The sequence below is a fragment of the Pelobates fuscus genome, chromosome 7 (genome assembly GCF_036172605.1).
Source record: "Pelobates fuscus isolate aPelFus1 chromosome 7, aPelFus1.pri, whole genome shotgun sequence".
NCBI lineage: Eukaryota > Metazoa > Chordata > Amphibia > Anura > Pelobatidae > Pelobates > Pelobates fuscus.
Window position 1 is genome coordinate 30,488,100 of NC_086323.1, and position 19,512 is coordinate 30,507,611.

General features: G+C 38.7%; 1 protein-coding gene across 2 annotated transcripts in view; it reads left to right on the forward strand.

Moving 5' to 3' along the window:
- Nucleotides 1-19,512, forward strand: part of CACHD1 (cache domain containing 1) — a 111,653-nt gene that overhangs the window by 68,583 nt on the left and 23,558 nt on the right. For both annotated transcript variants that reach the window (XM_063427875.1, XM_063427876.1), the window contains exons 3-7: nucleotides 70-218; nucleotides 10,445-10,551; nucleotides 13,313-13,439; nucleotides 17,565-17,709; nucleotides 19,280-19,496. In XM_063427875.1, coding sequence (XP_063283945.1) covers nucleotides 70-218; nucleotides 10,445-10,551; nucleotides 13,313-13,439; nucleotides 17,565-17,709; nucleotides 19,280-19,496 — 745 coding nt within the window. The remainder of the gene's footprint in view (nucleotides 1-69; nucleotides 219-10,444; nucleotides 10,552-13,312; nucleotides 13,440-17,564; nucleotides 17,710-19,279; nucleotides 19,497-19,512) is intronic.

Sequence of the window (19,512 nt, forward strand, 5' to 3'; positions counted from 1 at the left end):
CCATAGCTATATAGACTGTATCCTTTTAATAAGTTAATGAGCATTTTTTTTTTCTTCTCCCCTCATTAGCTGGCCAAAAAGATTCGGGAAAAGTTTAATCGTTATTTGGATGTGGTGACGCGTAACAAGCAAGTGGTAGAAGCCTCGTATACAGCACACCTGACATCTCCACTGACCACCATTCAGGACTGCTGCACGATACCACCGTCCATGATGGAGTAAGTTTTTTCTTCTGTTTGAAATAGTTTGTGCACTCAGAGAGAGATTTAGAATTTATCACTATGAGACAACAGTCACAATCTCCCCGAATGCATAAATGAAACCCCTGAATGTGGACTTTGTTGTGTCTAGTAGATTCGTGTAGGAACCTTGGAGGTTCATGTAGGTGCAGATAACATTTTATCAATGTGTAATTAACTGCTTTCTTCTGAATAATTTTGTAAAACAAGTGACCAACTCTCTAAACACATTAGTTGCTGAAATTCGCCATTCTCCCAACTTATGTACATGAATCAAAAGTTGAGTGCAGCTATTTTTTTGGTCTGATAAAGATTTGAAATATTAACTCTGACAACTTGGCTTGCTGCCCAAAAATGCAACCAATATTGTACAATTTACCATTAGCGTCTACATTTTGGGAGTATGTGAAACGCAGCAGGGCTAAGCTCACTTTCATTCTTTGTTCTCGTTGCAGAGGCGTATGGCGACCAGAGAATTTTTAAAAAGGTCACCCATAGAGTTCTTTTATTCTCTATTGATGTGTACTGTGCCATTCTTATACATTATTCTTGGATAAAGTTCTATATTTTGTGTACAAGGCTTGCTTGGTGCTGTAAAATAACACATTCACAGGGCATACAATTTCAAAACCCGTGTTATGAGCCAGACCTAGCCATTGTAAGCCTGAATGGTGCATTTGGTTGATTGAAGTGTGTGTGTCTGTCTCCCCCCCCCCCCATAAGAGTGCATTTCTAGGAACAACTAAGATACTGCACAGAATCCCAGGCCTCTGGCAGAGGACCCGAGATTGAGGAATATACCACCCAGGAGGGGGTGTGAAAATCAATTAATTTTTTTAAAATATAGATAGATCTAAAGATATCTCTTTCATCAGAAAAAAAGTTTACAAAATAAAACGTGTGTGTGTATGCCATACAGTGGATAATTGAAGTGCACTCATTTGCGGGTGTACTACCTCCCTCAGAATGCCTCCTTGGTGTGAATGTGGTTGCTGTGGCATTTCAGACGCCAATGCATGATCACGGCATCGCTAAAAACAAAGTTTTGAGGATTTAGAACAGGGGCACAAAAATAGGCAATGTGATTGAGGCAACAAACCTAAGTTGTTAAACAAGCTATGTGTGAAGCCCTGTAGGCAAAGTGTCTTCATGATCCTACCTATGTGCATACACACATAACCGGAAACCTACACTGAATAGTGGATGCAGAGAAGATGCTAAGTGGACCAACAATTAAAACAAAAAAAGTGTGTCCAATATTCCTGAACCTAATTATATCCGGCTTAGACTGATGTGTTGAAGGGGTGCAAGCCCATATGCTATGCGAGTCTATATAAATAAATATATAAATTAAGGTTATGTGGCTGTAGATCTCTTATGATATATTGCCTGTCTTGCATAACCACAAATGGATGCCTAGAGAATGAATATCTGAAGTCTAAGGAAAGATTCTTTGCTAAGTGTAACGTGCTGCTGTAAATAAAAAACAAAAACAAAAAACATTTTGTGTTTATTTGCTTGGCAAGTTCAAGCTGGGCATTGTATATAGTCACATGCTCCCTCTATTAATAATATTAGCACTGAAGTGGATCTGTCACTTTTTAGTATTTAATAAAGGTATATCATGAAAAATGTATCCAGACTACGTAGGAATGTCAGTGAGATTCCAACCTGTACATAAGACAAAGTAGGGACAGCTTCAAGTTAGTAAAACCTACTGTCCTCTGCACCCCGAGACCACTGGATCTTTGCATATCAAAGACCCAGGAAAATGACAAATTTTCTTTAACAAGCCAAAGTTTAAAAACAAGTAATTGGCATACAACATACCTCCCAACAATCAGGAGGATAGAATTAGGATGAGGTCGGTAGGGTCCTGCGATGTGCTCTGAATGACTAGTGATGCCCATAATGGCCCACTGGCTACCTAGCCATTAGCATTCAGGACCATACTGGGAGTGCTGCTGAAAATCTCGTTGCACAATCCTAGTACACACTGCACGGTGTGGATACTGCTAATTAAGCAGAACCCCCAAATCTGGTCTGTTCCTCCAAAAGGAGCCCTGTTGGGAAATCTGATACAAATAATATTAACAGAGATCAGAGGCTCTGGCTTAAGATAACCTGCTCAGATTAGTTTACAATATATATCAGAGATAGCGTGGGTAGAGGGATAATGGTAAAAATATATTGTTGTACCATAGAATTATAAAAGTTCCCAATTCTGGTCATTGTCATTGCATGGCAGAAATGGTCACTGAATGCGATAAGAAAGCCTCCATGATACTTTTTTAAATGACGTGATCGACATACCAGCGCCATGTTTATCTGTCTGTTTGCGTCATTGATACATTTTTATACTGGATACCTTGGTGCTCTTTACAAATAAGTGGTGACATGACTTGTTTAGACATATTGTAACTTGATGTGAGTGGGCACTGCTCCAAAGAACTTAATGGATTATGACAGATACTTATTGTAATGGTGACCGGCACGCAAATTCTTATCTGCCCACTCCTTAAGAGTCCGTTTTTATCTTGCTTCACTTTACTGCAGCTGGAAGTAATGGGATGTTGTCTAAGCACACTAATCTGCTGAAGCTGTACAGAATGCCATTTTTTTTTTCTTTTTGTCTCGGGGTCTGCACTCAGTTTAATTGTATTATCAAGCGGCGCCCGTGTCCCGTGATTTCGTGTGGAAGCAGAAGAGAAGTTCTAAAGATAAAACTGACTGCGTGTAACGCAAATAACTCAAACACAACCTAAATACATCTGACCTAGAATCTCCTTATCTCAGAAATGACATTGGCCTACATTGAAACTAAATGGATATAAATAAATCACTGTATTTATTTCAAATCCACATACGTTCCTAAACTACCATAAAATGCAGTGATTGAATGTGTAGGTACATCCAGCTGTTTGCATATTAATGCAGTGACCTACATTGGCTGTCATGCAGCCAGCGACATGCTAGGCATTAAGATTCCCTCTTAGTTACATTTTTCTAATATTGGGTAGGACTCCCTTTGCCCTAGAACAGTTCGATTTAAAAACAAAAAAAAACACTAAAATTATTTTTGGTTGATGGTGGGGGTAGGCAATCTTTGGCACTCCAGATGCTGTGGACTGCGTATACCATGCTTGTACAGCCGCAATGCTGACAAGGCACCGGGGAAGATGTAGTCCACAACACCTGGAGTACCAAAGGTTGCCTACCCCTGCTACACACAGGCAGACAGTGATGCACAGGCAGTCACACACACAAGCACAGGCACGCAGCCACCTGTGTCCATTATGGGCTGGAACTTGGAAGGGAGGAGTGGAGGCAGTGCAGCTCCTGGAGTCTGGATGTTGGGGAAGCAGGAACTCCTTCCTGTTTCCCCATTCCTGTGCAGAAGTCACCTTGCATGTCTTCTGGGCGCTTTAGCCACACCCCGATTTAGCGCCGCCTCCACCACACAGCAAGCCCCGCCGCAATGTTTTTTTTTCGGTTTTTTTTTTTCGTAATCCCGGGTGGAGAATAATGAAATCCTCCACCCGGATTGCCAAGCAGTGTGAGCTCAACCCTCAACAGCACCAGCACAAAGGGGTTATTGCAGGTTATTCAATAAAGTGAATTCAAATTTCAAGTATAAAATAGCCAGGATGGAAAAATCCTCTAAATCTGCTATGTCTTCAGTTTGGCACTCTGCACTTTTTAAATTCACCCTTTAGTGAATAACCCTGTTGGTGAAGAAAGGGAAAATTGAATGCATCTCCAAGCTGACTCAATTTGAATGACAAAGTTCCTAGGTATCATATAAGATATTATTATATTCATTGGGGATAGTATGGAAGTGCAAGGGTTAATGACACCAGACCTCTTGTTACCTTTTGCTAGACCCAGCAACCATTAAATTAACCCCTGCAATCCCATCTACACTAACACCCTAGTACACACTTTACTGCCACCACCAAGACTTTATACCGGGCTTCTTAGGTTACCCAACACACAGTCGAATTATAGTATCACAACCTTACTTTACTGATCAGACTTATATAATTAACCCTTTTGGTAACGTGTTTACCTGAGTTTTCCTCAGGAGAGTGAGCTCATAGAGAACAAAGACACAAGCTGATTAAGTAAATATTTACTCTGACAAAAAGGATTCACAGTGCTGGGTACAAAAATACAGAAACACAGATAACATTGCAAAACAGTCCATAAAATAAATTGGGAGAAAACACAAGAGATCCTTACATATATTCATATATTTACCCCGTATATATAATTATTGTGGGAGATTCAGATGTTACAGGTCTCCAAGTAGTTGTTGAAATCTTTTTTAAAAACTCTCCTGTATAATCCAACATCCTCATTCTATATCTCAAACTAGTTGTTTCTAAGTGGGCAGACCCCTAGGTGTATCAGAATGGTTTTTTGGCCTAGCAGTTTATTGCCCACTTCATATTTTCTTAAATCATGTTGTCCCTTGAATAACCCAAAGTCAGAGCATATGCACCAATACCTTTTACGATGCCCTATCCAGCTCTGGTGATGGTTATCTAGTAGTTTTATGGCTTAGGCCTGGTATTAGATCAAAGGTTATCCCAACATGTACAAAAACAACTCATAACATATATCAAATGCCAACTCATGCTTTGGCATGACATTTAGTTAATCTCAGGTTCTTAGGCCTGTCTTCCTATGGAGGGGCATGTGGTGTACAAATTTCCTTTATATGAGAGACAATACACCCGGCTGAAAACATGCAATGTATTTTTGAGATGTTTAGTCCTGGTTATGCATTGCATCAGACAAAACACTTCTTGGAATCTGGACATTTTATTTGATACTAAACATGGTATCTTTCATATCTAATGCTCAAATAAAATAAAAATGCTTCCCAAATCACTTGACCAACATTTCAATCCCTGGACCTTCATTGTTTTTCATCTGAACTCTCACTTTTGGTAGTTCTGATCCCTGTAAACAAGGGCAGCAATGCTTCTGTCTGGTTCTAGTATAATGGAATTGTAAATTCCTTTAAGACATTGTTTCATTCACATAGTGAAATAGGATGTCTTTGAGATTTTCCATTTCAAGGTATTTTCCTGAGGTTTAACCTATGACAGCCCAAGTACATTTTGCCTCATGACAATTCTGGTGTGTGGTGACATCATGCACATCTGGCAGCTGCTCACTCGCGTATCGCTTTTTTTGCTCTGGCGAGTGTGGAGGCCATCAGTGTATCCTGAAGTTATTGCCTTGTTTGTGAAGCCATCTTGAGATGACACTTGCTTTGTGTCATGTATTGTTATCCTGCTAGAAGAACTCCTAAGGAGTAGACTGACCGTGAAGGGATGCGCATGGTCAGCAAGATTAAACAATCCTCAGTTTATGTGTTAAATATGTGTCAAGAGAATGTTTCCCACACGATTACACTACAATCTGGAACTCTTGACACTGTGCTAGTGGATCAATTGATTTAGGTTTTCACCAAAATCTGAGCCTAACCTGCACTTTGCAGCAGAAATCAAGATTTCTTACACTAGTTATTTGTTTTCACCAGTCCGCTACTTTCCATTTTTGGTGCCCGCTTCAGCCGCTGTTTCCTGTTCTTGGCCAATACGAGGGGAACCTGGTCGATTTTTCTGTTTCTGGAGCCTGTCCACTTCTAGCTTCGGAATGTTGATATTCAGAGATGCTCCTCTGCATAGCAATGTTGTAATGCGTGGATATTTCAGTGACCTCTTCCAATAACAGGGAGTTATCACCCACAGAATTGGTGCTCACTGGATGTGTTTTGTTTTCACGCCATCCTCCATAAACCCCTAGAGACTGTTGTGTGCAAATTTGAGATACTAAAACCACCGCATCTGGCACCAACAATCGCTCCTCGGATAGTCTCCAAGATCACTTTTCTTCTCCATTACGATGTTTTGGTTTTAGCAACTGAGCCTCTTGACCATGCCTGCATGATTTTGTGCTTTGAGCTGCTTCCACGTGATATTTACATTAATGTACATGATAAATTGACCACTGAGTTTATGCTTTATTCATAATATACTAACCTTTCTGCCTTTTTATATGGGCATTTTAAGCACCATAACCACTACATTGTTTTGCAGTGGTAATGTTGCTATTAGTCTGTGCGGTCCATCTCCTAGTGTTCTGTCCATCTCTTACTTTCACGAGAAACTCATATCCTTACCCCTCTGAAGCCACATGGATAATGTAGAAAATGTGTTTTCAGCCTAGACAACAATGATGGGTAAAAACAGTTTGAAAAAAAAAAACAAGGCACTTCTCCCAAAGTCTCATAGCACTATAACCACTGTGATGAGCTTTAATGGTAATGCTGCTTTGTGTCCCTTTCTTTTTAAAATTCTTTTAAAAGGTGCACGGTGCATTCTCCAAATATGGCCAACCTTTGCTAGATTCTACACTGGGTGATGTCATCAGAACATCACTCACCCTTTTGGCAGTAGTGTCGCCATATTTTGGTATTTTACCAGTAGAAGAAGAAGAAGAAAAATTACACTTTTTTTGGGGGGGGGGGGGAGGGGGGGTCGGTCACAATTACTAGTATAGTATGTTTCGCAACTTGCTTCTGAAATTCTTATTTTAAATCTTGTTTGCATGTCTTATTTGTCTAAAAATAAAAATTTGAGCAACATTTAAAAAAAAAACAAACAAAAAAAACACAACAAAAACCTTCCCTAACTACAGAGTGTGCCTATTTTATGCAGGATTCAAAGCTCCTGTGAATTTATTTTATGTTCTACACTGGTGATCTCCTGCTTGTAAATCCTGTTGAAGGAGAAAAGAAATGAATGCAGCCTGATGGGAATTCATATGACTGAAGTTCAAAGCTGCCTGCACATCAGAGCAGACGTCAGTCAAGCATACATCTCGCAAGCAACGCCAGCATAGGATAGCTCTGTGGGGAAAAGATCAAAGTGGGAGTCGCAAGCAATGTTTTTTCCCTTGGGATGCAGTATTCGATCAGTTCTTCATTAAAGTCAATCCAGAAGCACTTTTCTTCTTCTTTTTTTTTTTTTTTCTTAAATGCCCCTTCTCCCCATATATGCTTCTTTTTGCAAACTCCCCCTCCCCCCATCATCTCCCTTCCTCCCCATCCCCCCCTTCCCAAAAATGAATTTCAGGCGGCTGTTTGATGTCCTGTAAGTCAGTGAAGACACTAATTACGGTCAAATGTTTTTATTTTAATTTTTATTATTTCTTTTCACCGCTATCGACAATGCAGAGGATTTCTTTTTTAAGGATACATTTCAGTGGTGTTCTCTGCGTCTTTCTTTGCGAGATCTTCTGCAGCAAGAATAGAATAGAACCTTTTCACAGGAGAACCATTATTTTATTTTTTTTTAACTATTTGGGGAATTCTCATGTTGCCTTTTCTTGTCTTTTGAAGGTGTGTGTGTGTGTGCATGCGCATCTGTGTGTTTTTTGCCTTGTTTATTTTTAGATGTTTTATTTTTTGTATTCTATAAAAAAAAGAGAGCACTCTGTGGCTTGGTATCATGCTGGGACAGATGCGTGTAATAATTGTGTATTACATTACTAGAATGTTCTGGTATATTGCAGAGCAGATTCAGATTGTGTTTAACCTGCTGAGTGACAGACAGCTGGGTGGACTGTTTGAATGGCTGGTTTCCTATTAGGGAACGGACATTCTATTGAAGTTATACCATTGCATAAAATATTAAAAATCTCATGTAATTTTTGTTAAAGGGATTCTCTAAATCGCCAAAAGATCTTTTAGCGTAAAGAAGCCGTTTTGGCGAATAGATCATGCCTCTACGGTCAAACTGCTCAATTCTCTGCCATTCAGATAATAAATCTTGGTTTATGCAGCCCTAGCCACACCTCCACCTGGCTGCTTTACACAGTCTCCTTACACACTTCCTAAAAAAATAACATTTTGCCACAGTCTTTCTAATTTACAACTTAATTCCTGCTACGTGAATTGCCTGTTAGAACCTGCATCCACCTCCTGTGTGTGATTAAAGTTCCATTAACTGAGCAAAAGATCTTCTAAACACTCTGCTCTGAATATTAAAGGACCACTCTAGTGCCAGGAATACATACTCGTTTTCCTGGCACTAGAGTGCCCTGAGGGTGCCACCACCCTCAGGGTCCCCCTCCCGCCTCACTCTGGAAAGGGGAAAAGGGGTAAAACTTACCTTTTTCCAGCGCTGGGCGGGGAGCTCTCCTCCTCCTCTCCGCCCCGTCGGCTGAATGCGCACGCGCGGCAAGAGCTGCGCGTGCATTCAGCCGGTCGCATAGGAAAGCATTTACAATGCTTTCCTATGGACGCTTGCATGCTTTTACTGTGATTTTCACAGTGAGAATCACGCAAGCGCCTCTAGCGGCTGTCAATGAGACAGCCACTAGAGGATTAGGGGGAAGGCTTAACCAATTTATAAACATAGCAGTTTCTCTGAAACTGCTATGTTTATAAAAAAAAATGGGTTAACTCTAGCTGGACCTGGCACCCAGACCACTTCATTAAGCTGAAGTGGTCTGGGTGCCTAGAGTGGTCCTTTAAGTGTGGTTTGAGCTGCCTAAACAAAGTGGTTTGAATTCTAATTGAGAATTAGACTTATTTCCACCCCCAACCTGATGTCATTGCCCCCTCACAAAATCCAATCAAATACTTCTCATAGAGAGGGGATAGATAGCAAGTGAAAATCAAATTAAAATAAATCTGTCACAGGAGGGAGGTGAGGAGTGCATAGAGGGAGGGGGGGGGGGGGGGGGGAGAGATTCAGGATGCACACCCCGCAAGGCCTGCATAGTGCGAAGCTGAGAACGTCTGTCGCCATCACGCAGTGTGCTTTGATAGATGTACTTTTTGCACAGAATCGATGTTGGGAACAGACCTCTGAAGTCACGTGTGCTGGGGATGTAATTAGCCACCCAGCACAAAAGTGCAAATATCTCTGAATGTGCAGAATTTCAAGCAGAAACACCACACATCCAGATTAGTGCCACTTTTAAGCTAAAGTTTAGTTTTTGTTTTTTGTGCTAGTATCCCTCAAACAGTCTTCCTCAGAAGCTCTATTTAAAAAAAAAAAAAAAAACATTTTAAAGATGTAGCAATGAACATTCTAATTCATTCCTCGCACAGACAAGGTGCATATTGCATTGGAGGAGATAAATATTTCATATATATCTCTTCACCTCTCTCTCTCTCTATGCTGAATGCCAGGTGCAAATGGCAGAAATAGGAGATTGAGATATTAGGTTATGTCAGGCTGTGCCTGTTAATTAGAGCCTTAGGCATATCACCCAACAATTAAAGACAATAGAATAGGATTCTCAGGGGCATGACTTCATCACGGAAGCCAACTTTATACAATGTGTTCATTGCTGCACATCTTAAAGTACTTGTGCGTTAATGTACAGCGTACAGATTTAGCCATTGTGGTTTGGTTTTCTTGGGGAATAGAGAAATTGGACCCAAGGAAATTAATAGAGACAGCATAATCTTCCAGATTGGACAGCTGAAAAAAATGTTTAAATCAGTTATTTTATTATCATTTATAATGTGCCTATGAGATTTTCTTATACTTGTTCATTTCTTAACATTGTAGGGTATCTGTCTGCCCCTACTCCCCCCCCATTTTTAGGGTCTCCACTTAATCAGTTTATCATTACCCCTTTTATTTCACCCTCTAAACCTTTTCTTTTATTTACCAGTAAACCTGTTTATTCCTTTCCCTCCTTTCCTATACTCTCTTTATTATTCTGTTTGTCAGTCCCATCCCAATTGTTACTTGACCCTCTATTATCTCACTGTTTCAATATACTTGTTAGTCCCCTCTTGGTCCCCCTAATGTGTTTGTATTTTTTAGTTTGGGATTAAAAAATATAAAATGCAATAAGAGTAGATCTACATTTCCAGTCAATGAGGTGGTCTGAATCCCTAACATTTAAGGCCTTTACACAATGGGCTGATCAGTGGTAGTTTTTTGTGTCCGTCCGTCCACAAATTATGTAAGAAAGAAAAGGAGGCCACTTTCTACTTGTGTGGCCTTATGTCCTCCCCTGTGTAGCACCTTGGTATATCGTTAAAACAACTGCTTGAAGGTGAAAATGTTTGCAACAGTGAAATACACCAAAACCATGCTGTATGTGTTTTGCTGCCACTGAAAGTAAGAAACTTATTTGTTTATATATTTATTTTTTAATTTCAGTTTTGATGGTAATTTCAATACCAATATCTCGAAAACCATTAGCTGCGACCGGCTCTCCACAACAGTCAACAGCCGAGCTTTCAACCCTGGGAGGGATTTAAATTCGGGTCAGTATCACGCATTTACATTTTATTAACATAGCTGAGTTGTTTTCAAGTTATTGAAAAAATTAAATAGAGTTTACATTTTATCTTCTAACCCTCTTTAAACCTCTTTAACTTGCAGCAAGGTGTGTAAATCAAACTGTGACCCTTCTGTCTGCCAATAATGGGGGTGAAACCCTGTGTGTGTAAATATTTCACCAAACCTTGTTTCTTTCACACGCTCTGGGGATATTTTGACGCCTCCAGTCAAACCACACTTTTAATCTTAATTTTGTCAAAATATGACACTTAAAAACGTGCCATAACAAATAAGTATTTTACATGCATTCATAAATCTTTTATTCTTACGTTTGCAGAATCCTTTTTCTTTGCCTGTTTTTTTTTTTTTTTTTTATATAGCATTAACAGTAGAAAATGCATCAATGACATGTCCAACCAAAATTCCTGTGTGACTGTAGCTGTCCTGCCATAGGTTTTGTGTGATTAACAATAGTAAAACTTTTATCACTTGCTCCAGCAGAATGAGTTAAACGTGCCTTTTACAGGGATCTTGAAACCCATATTGTTATTATTTATGATATCCTGTGTTTTAAAGACCATGGGCAAGTGATTTATTGCTTTAGACAGTTTGCACTCAAGTAACCTGAGACAGGCTATATCATCAGCGTGTCTACTAAAAAAGAACAAGTTTATCATTACGGTACTTGTAATTATTATTAATAATATTATATTACATGTTTATATGCATTTATATTCAAAGCTTAAAATTTCCCCATTGCACTATTTTTTTTTTTTCCAATTATTTTTGCATTTCTGAGCAACAAATAGTCTTTGAATTAAAAAGTAGCAATCTGACGAAGAAAGCGACTGGGTGTTTAGAACTGTCTGATCCCATCCCCCCATTAACTTTCATATATACAAGTCCAAGGATTACGTTAATTTGCTAAAAGCCATTAAAGGCCCAGTGTTTACATGTGTAAGAATCTCAACTCCAGGCACTTATGGATTGTTTATAATCTATCTGGCGTATTCAATGCTCATGGTTTCAATTTGTCTTTCGGTCTGGTGAAAAGTGAACTCATGTTAGGAGTAAACACTTCATTTGTGTAAATAAATGTGACTGATGATGTTTAGAGTGGGTCTGTAATAAAGAGAGGTGGGATTAGTTATATATATTTAATAGGTCAAATAAAGTATTAAGGGTTGAGAAACAGATATGAGACTACATCAGAAGGACCCTGTCTATACATCTGGGCAGGCAATAAGCGCCAGACTGTCTCTCCACCACATGTCGCCTTCATTTTTAGCACTAGACCTTTGAAAAGAAAAAAAAAAAAATCTTTTATGAAATACTAATTTTGACTGTATTGGAATGTCACTGAAATTCCAGCAAGCCAACAGATATACGGAGACAAAGTAGGGGCTACTTTGTCTCTGTATATTTCCTCTGCCTGACACTTCGAGACGCTGGGCCGAACTACTATCTTCTAGAAGTGTCATTTCCCCCAGCTGTCACCAGTGATGGCTGCAGGGAATTGGCTCTGTCTACGGAGGATGTTGCGGGATCCTCCATAGACCTCAATGCTGTACTCTTGCGAGGGACAGATTGAGAAAAGTAGTACTCCCCTTAACCTGCCCCACCGGCGATGGGTCTTTGCTAATTCTGTAAAGTCCCCAGGCTGTGACAGTGCCTGTTTAAAAAAACATAACTAGCTCACCATAATTTAAAATTAATTGTACACTACTCCTCAAGGTAACAGTCACCCGAGGCTTTATTCCGCATTCGCTCAACTTTATCCATACTCCCTCTTCTTTCTATCAAATTCTTCCAGCACTATTTTGTGGCTATCAGTACAACATTTACTATCTAAGTTTTATTTCTAAACTTTTGTGTCTAAAACTTTCCTGCAGAGTCACGTTTTGTTAGCCTGATATACGTAATTTGCATTCATTTTGTTGAAATTGAACCATTTCCATAAAGCCAATGTGAAATGTGCTTTACAGGGAGAAAGAGAGAGACATAACTAGCTTCAATTTCTGATAAATAAAATCCGTTCGTGCTGTAATAACTGTAGGAGGGTTGCACTGAACATCATAGCAAAATACGATCTGGCTTTATTTAGTTAAAAACTGGGTCAATGTGTAACACATGAAAGGCATTTTACTACCAAAGAGCAATTTAAAGGCACACAGTCATCAGCGTAGTGTTTTAGAAGTGTATATGTCTGTTACTAGACCAGCAGAAGCACATGCAGCTTCCAAAATCAAGAGAGAGAAGTTTTCAAATTGATTGAGTCTAAATTTATAATGTTTCTGGTTCGTTAACACTTTCTAAATCATGTGGCCCCTCAAATTGTACCTTCTAAACCCCAAGTTATTAACTCACGGTCATCATCAAGACTTTGTCAGTCATCGTCCATTAGCCAGTGCCGCCATAGTAGAGCCCGTCTAAATTATATCACTGCCCTGCCTCACTTGCGCTTCTGGCCTCTTCTAAACACATTTTTTTTTTTCCCCCCTGTTTCTTTCGATGTTGCAATTTCTAGATTTCTTTAATAAGAATTCTAAATACATTGCCAGGTTTCTTCAAAGGAATGGAGGTTTTGCTCAAAGCATTGTACAAGTTGGATTTAACGGAAACTTGGCCAGGGAGTTTTCTCTCACTTCCATTCCATTAATTTGCTTATTGTATGCCGATATGGCAACGATATTATAAATTCAGTCATTCCAATGTGCATTTTTTTCTCCCCCCCCCCCCCCGCAGTTCTCGCTGACAATCTGAAATCCAACCCTGGAATTAAATGGCAGTACTTCAGCTCTGAAGAAGGAATTTTTACGGTCTTTCCAGCACACAAGTTTCGCTGCAAAAGTAGCTATGAGCATCGGAGCAGGTATGATAAATAAAGACCCTTGTTATCCCTCATGATTTCACAACCCCAAAACATGAATTTATACTGATTTATTCGTATTTTTATTATAGCAACAATATTACAGTAGTGGCATCAGTTTGCCAACTGTTACGTGTTTACATGTTGAATTTTGATTGTGTGAAGGACACAAAATGTCTTTTCCACTAAAGGAACTTTAAATGTTTTAGAAAAACTATGAATCCCCTCATGCCTTAAAATGTGATATGTGCACTTTTCCTGAGCGGATTACACTGTCCATACACTCAAATCAGGGCAAATACGGCAAAATGTACAAACCAAATTATTTTTCTATGAAGTATTTGTTTTTCAGTTGTACGCCATTGGCATGCAGAAATTCTTGCGGAGTTGTGAACTGGATTTACATTCTCACTGGTCTAATGCTGTGCTTTTGGGAGTGACCTGCCAGGCAGTAAAATAGACTAAATGTAGTTTATCTATGGATCTGTACATTTGTCATGTAGAAGTACATTCTTAACCTTAATTGAAGTAGATTGTTATTTACATATTCTGTGTGTTGCCCACTTTTTTAAGGATGTCATATGCCATAAATGTAAAAATACTTTTACACAAGTAAAAGTGAAACGTACGGTCCCTGTTTGTATCTAGTGTATTACCTGTTAAATAATGACCATAAAGTGCCATGTATCTGGGGGGAGGAAAGGGGGGAGGAGAGTTCTCTATTTTCAGCTCCTTGCTTAGTGTCCTGTAATTATAAGCCATTCACAAAAATACTTAAATCGTTCAGAATTTCAGCCCTCGCTGCCATATATTCATACTCGTGCACTATAGATAATATCATAGTTGTCTTCTTGTATATCCTGTAGGAATAAAGTGTGAAAATGACGTTATGGCCAATGCTGAGGCTTCCCATGTGTCAGCGTCACTGGGTGTTTACGCAGCTGGCACTATGAGATTAATCGGTTATAGAATGCATTGTACCAGTTGCCAATACCCGAGCAAACACATCGTAATGTCTGCACTGTTTATCATCAGGACAGAGTCCACCCCCCCAGCAGAGCCTGGAGCCTTATGTCTGCCTGAATACTGAGTTGTTTACACTGGGATAGTCAGGACATAGATCATTTGCCTGGTAGAGCTTGGTGGCTGTTTTATTTTCATCTGCCAAATCCTCCACGCTATGAAATTTCCAGGTTTTCTACAATGGAAGAATTCCTCTTTCTGCAGTCTTTGGAAGCGGTGTTTGAAAGATTTGTCTAACCAAGTTCCAGGTTTTCGGCTTTTTATTCGAAGTATTACTTTTAATGCTGTAAGCCATGCAGGAGGTCATTGAAGTGACTGTCATTCCAATAAGTGTTCAGAATTTATATTTGGTTGTATGTTCAACTTAGTGATGGAAAAACCTGGATGATACATCGGCATCATTTCAGAATTTGGCAGGATTATTTGTTAGTGTGATTTTCAGGTTTTACACATCGGCTGAATTGGAAACCTTCTCCAAGTCAGGTGTGACTTCAGTTTAGTTAATAACCGCTCTAGATAGAAAGATGTATGTGCATTTGTAAGACCAGTACCAAATACTTTCTCAAAATTCAAACTATTAGAAATGGCTACATTCACACTTTAAGTGGTTATGTTTACAGTTCACGTTTTATTGTTTTGTTTGCTCATTTACCCGTGGCTTAGAGTTAGTATAAAATAAGTGAGAAACACCATTTTGTCCATCTCCAATTTAACTGAAATTTGAGGGTTTTTTCCCCCTTTTATTTTGTGTGCACCTTGCTGTTTAGTGAATAAGCTCCTTAGCTTGGTAAAATAAACTGGTATGTATATATATATATACCTGTTCATTTCGGTCATTCCGTGTCTTCTCTGAACAATCTGTCTGGGATTAGTTTTGTCTTTTTCTTTCTTTCTTTTTTTTTTTTTTTTTGGTAGATTTCCAAATTTCTGCTGCCAAAATGAATTAAGTGTGAGGTGTTTTAACTGCTTTTACGTGGATGTGAAAGAATGAACGAGATTTATTAGAACTGGTGCAGTTTGTAACGGTGTTAGATTACTACTCTATTCACTTATTTGTAAAATCTGTTTTGATTTTTATTTAAATTTTTTTTTAAATTAAGTTCATTCTTGAAAGTGCTTTGTTATCCGCAATGCTAGCCTGAGTATTTGTTATAGTGTAACTTAAAGGGACATTAAGGGCACCTATGCAATTTTAATGCATTGACCACATTAATACATGGTATTTGTTTTTAAAAAAAAAAAGTTTTTGCATTAAATGTTGTTAGTTTTTGTGTGTTTGGGGGGGTTGAGGGGGGAGCAGAATGCTGCAACATAAGACTGCCACTGTAGCCATTCCTCTGATTCTGCAGAATTACTTCCAAACAATGCCAGGGTTAGCGGTGCTTAGAACTCCGTTCTTAGTGAGCGGGACAAAAAGCAGTTACCCCAGGATTTCCTCCCACCCTGCCACTCTCAGTTAAAAATGTGATGGGTATATCCTATGTATGATCAGATCACACTAACCTAAAAAGTAAACCGGGCAAATTCAAGGAAGCTGCTGCGTCTGAATACAAAGTTCCAAAGCACTACAAGTAAACAGATTAAGAAAAGAGCTGTGCTAAGTAATAGCTCAATAATGGCTAACATACTTATATGTATTAAATGTTAAAATGCAGAATCACTATTATATCGTAAAAAAAATACAACAATAATAAATCAACTCACCGCGGCACTGAGAACGGAACAACGTCCAAAGGAACACCTTTATTTAAATGAAGTTCTATCACATACGACGAGAGTACCACAAGCAGTGAAAAGACAGAAAATTCTAATCAAAAAGAGAATGTAATATATTATCAATAAAGGATTGATTAAAAGAGAGAGATGTTATGTTAATAAAATAAGTCACCTCCTCTGGGTATATTCCCTAAAGGTCAATGTGACCACAAAATAAAAACATGATAAAATTCTATGTAAACAATACATCATACTGTTAAATTATTAAACTGGGTTATAACAAACATCAGTTAAGTAACACAAAACATTAATAAATCAATAACATTACTATTGGACAACGACGTTACATAGGTCACTCTGCCTTAATAGATACCTCCTAGATCGCAACTATGCGATAAGTCAAATCAGATTCTCAGTGTTGATATAGTCCTCTTGTGGGCATTGTATCAAGTAGATATCTGCACTTGGATTTGTCCGGTTATAAATTCATACTTACCGTAAGTGGCTGTATCAATATGGGTGGGATCACCTGTTGTAGTCTTCAAGTTGGGGCCTCTTATGATGGTAATCGGGACATCAGATAAATGCAACCACTGATTTTGTTGTAAGATTGTCCAGGCTTGTTTCAAAATGTGAATAATGGAGAAATATAATGCATTAAATTGAGTCACACAATTGTGCAAAAACAATGATTAGGGATGTAATATTTGGCCAATATGGGTGTTTTCCTAACCTGTGATATACACGAAGCTGCTGCCTTCATTCCACAGCCAAACTGCAGACAGAAAACAATAAATATATATTATCACGTGTCTGTCTATAGTGCATTCGTGCGTCGTCTTCTAATGCAGACTGATTGGCTATACTACAAGCTAGGCTTGTAATATGCAGCTTCAGACAGTCAGAGAAACAGACATAAGTGTAAAGTATCCATACTGAGTCGGCCTGGCTGTCCTACTTCTAACACAGGCTGCTTGACCTCCAGCAGTTCAGCTCACACAGTGCTGTCCGCAACTGAGCTCTGTACGTACACTAATAAGGAAGTATTTTTCCAGAACAAGGGAAGTGGCTACGGAGGTAGACTTTAATTATTTTTTTTCTTTTTTTTTTTTCTCCACAAAAAAAACAAACAAAAACTTCAAAGATTTGATCATAAAGAAAATTACAATATATTCTTGACCACTTTAGTTTTCTTTTAAACAAATTAAAAAATATAAATATATATTTTTTATTTTAAATGCAACTCCCCCCCCCCCTTTTGTTGGTCTTCTGATTGATATCTGTGAAGTATATTTTGTCGTAGTGATCTATTGCTTGTTTGATACTTTAAAAAAAATTTGCAGTAGTGTCAACGCAATGCTGATTTTGTTTACATTTCCCCCCCCCTAGACCAGTGTATGTGTCTACTGTCAGGCCACAATCAAAGCATATTGTTGTTATCATGGACCACGGCGCTTCCATCACTGAGACGCAGCTGCAGATTGCACGGGACGCGTCGCAGGTTATTTTAAACGCAATCGACGAACATGATAAGGTAACTGTGCTCTCAAATTGTTGTCAATTATTTTTTATTGATGTACAGAATCGCATGGGATACAGAAAGAAGATTGGGAAACAGTACAGATTATACACAGCAGGTGTAGTCTAGTACATTGCATATCAACCCAAATCTCCTATAGGTCATATAGTGCGATAAACACTTGGCTCAAATTGTTTTTATAGATTTAAACAGATTATAGGAGGACTTGTCATTTTTCTAGAATTTACATTATAACTTATGTCAACAGTTTTCATGCGCTGCTTCGTTCTCATTTAAATTATATTAAAGATCTATCAATTAATCCAGTTCAGTGCTGGCACGGGCAAGGCAGACATTTAAATTGGTGGAGGAGAAACAAAACAATCCCCCCCATCCCCCCCTGTTCTCCCATGCTCTCCCTGTGCTGATTGACAGGTAAACAAGTTGGATTCCAGTATATTGTGGTGTGGATATTTAGTCTTTGTTTTTGGTTCTACACACACATTAGTAAAATTTATGGGATAAGTAAGCATAATATTATAAAATCCTGAGCTGTGACAATTCCCCTTTTCACAGAATCTGTTGCAACTAATTAAACCTGCATGCATTGATGTGTTGCTTTCCCAACTCATTAGAAAAAGGAAAGTCATAAAAATGAGATTAAGCTGGAATTTATTACCAGGGAGGAAGCAGATCCTGTTCCTATTGTTAGTTTGCAAAGGTTTAAACAAAACCTAACTTTATTTGGCAACAATAAACCACTCAGCCGCACTGTGATACATAGATGCTCTAACAACCTTTATTAAACTTCATTGCTTAATTACATTTAAACCCACAAAGAAAAAAAACCTGGTCTGTTTCAGCTTGAAGCGAAACCAAATTATGTCTGTGTTCGCTTTAGGATTAGTAGTGACATAGATAGGGACCCCTGGGAACTCTCCTGATGTGCTTGGTTATTGTATATGATTCAGGAGTCTCTGGGTCATTACCCAATTCTCCAGGCAGATAGAGTAATGTAGATTTGCCTACTTTTAACCCTCTTCCATTCCATAAATCTTCATTTTTGGGAGGCATGGGGTTGTTTTGTCCCTATAATTTCCATTATTTATTCTTTTTTCTTTCCCCTATTTTTCGTGTTGGCATCATAATTTTTGGTGCTGGTGCCACACATTTCCTGTCTACCCACCTGTGTTTCCATACAACATATTTGATAAAATTAAAAAAGTAATGATCTACTGGTATTGTCTGAACCTTAACTTGTTTGTCTGCACTTCACTCCTATAGAATGTAAGCTTATTTGAGCAGGGTCCTCTTCAACCTATAGTTCCTGTATAGGTCCAGTTTTCTTGTAATTGTCCTATTTATAGTTAAATCCTCCCCTCTTATAATACTGGAAAGCGCTACGGAATCTGTTGGCGCTATATAAATGATAATAATAATTAAAGCATCTTAGCAAGTGAATATATTGATACTACAGGATTCAAACATTTTCCCCACTTGTTATAGAAGTGGTCTTTAAAAGATCTATTTGTATTGAAATTAATTGGCATACAAACTGACTGGTGTGTTCTGTTCGTTCCTTTAGATCTCTGTACTGACTGTGGCCGATGTTGTAAGGACCTGCTCCCTCGACCAGTGTTACAAGTCCTTTTTGTCACCTGCCACCAGTGAGACCAAACGAAAAATGTCTAGCTTTGTTGCTGGCATCAAGTCATCAGACAGCCCAACGCAACACGCCCTTGGTTTTCAAAAAGCATTTCAGCTGATCCGAAATACAAACAATAGTACAAAGGTCCACACAAGTAAGAATTTTATTAT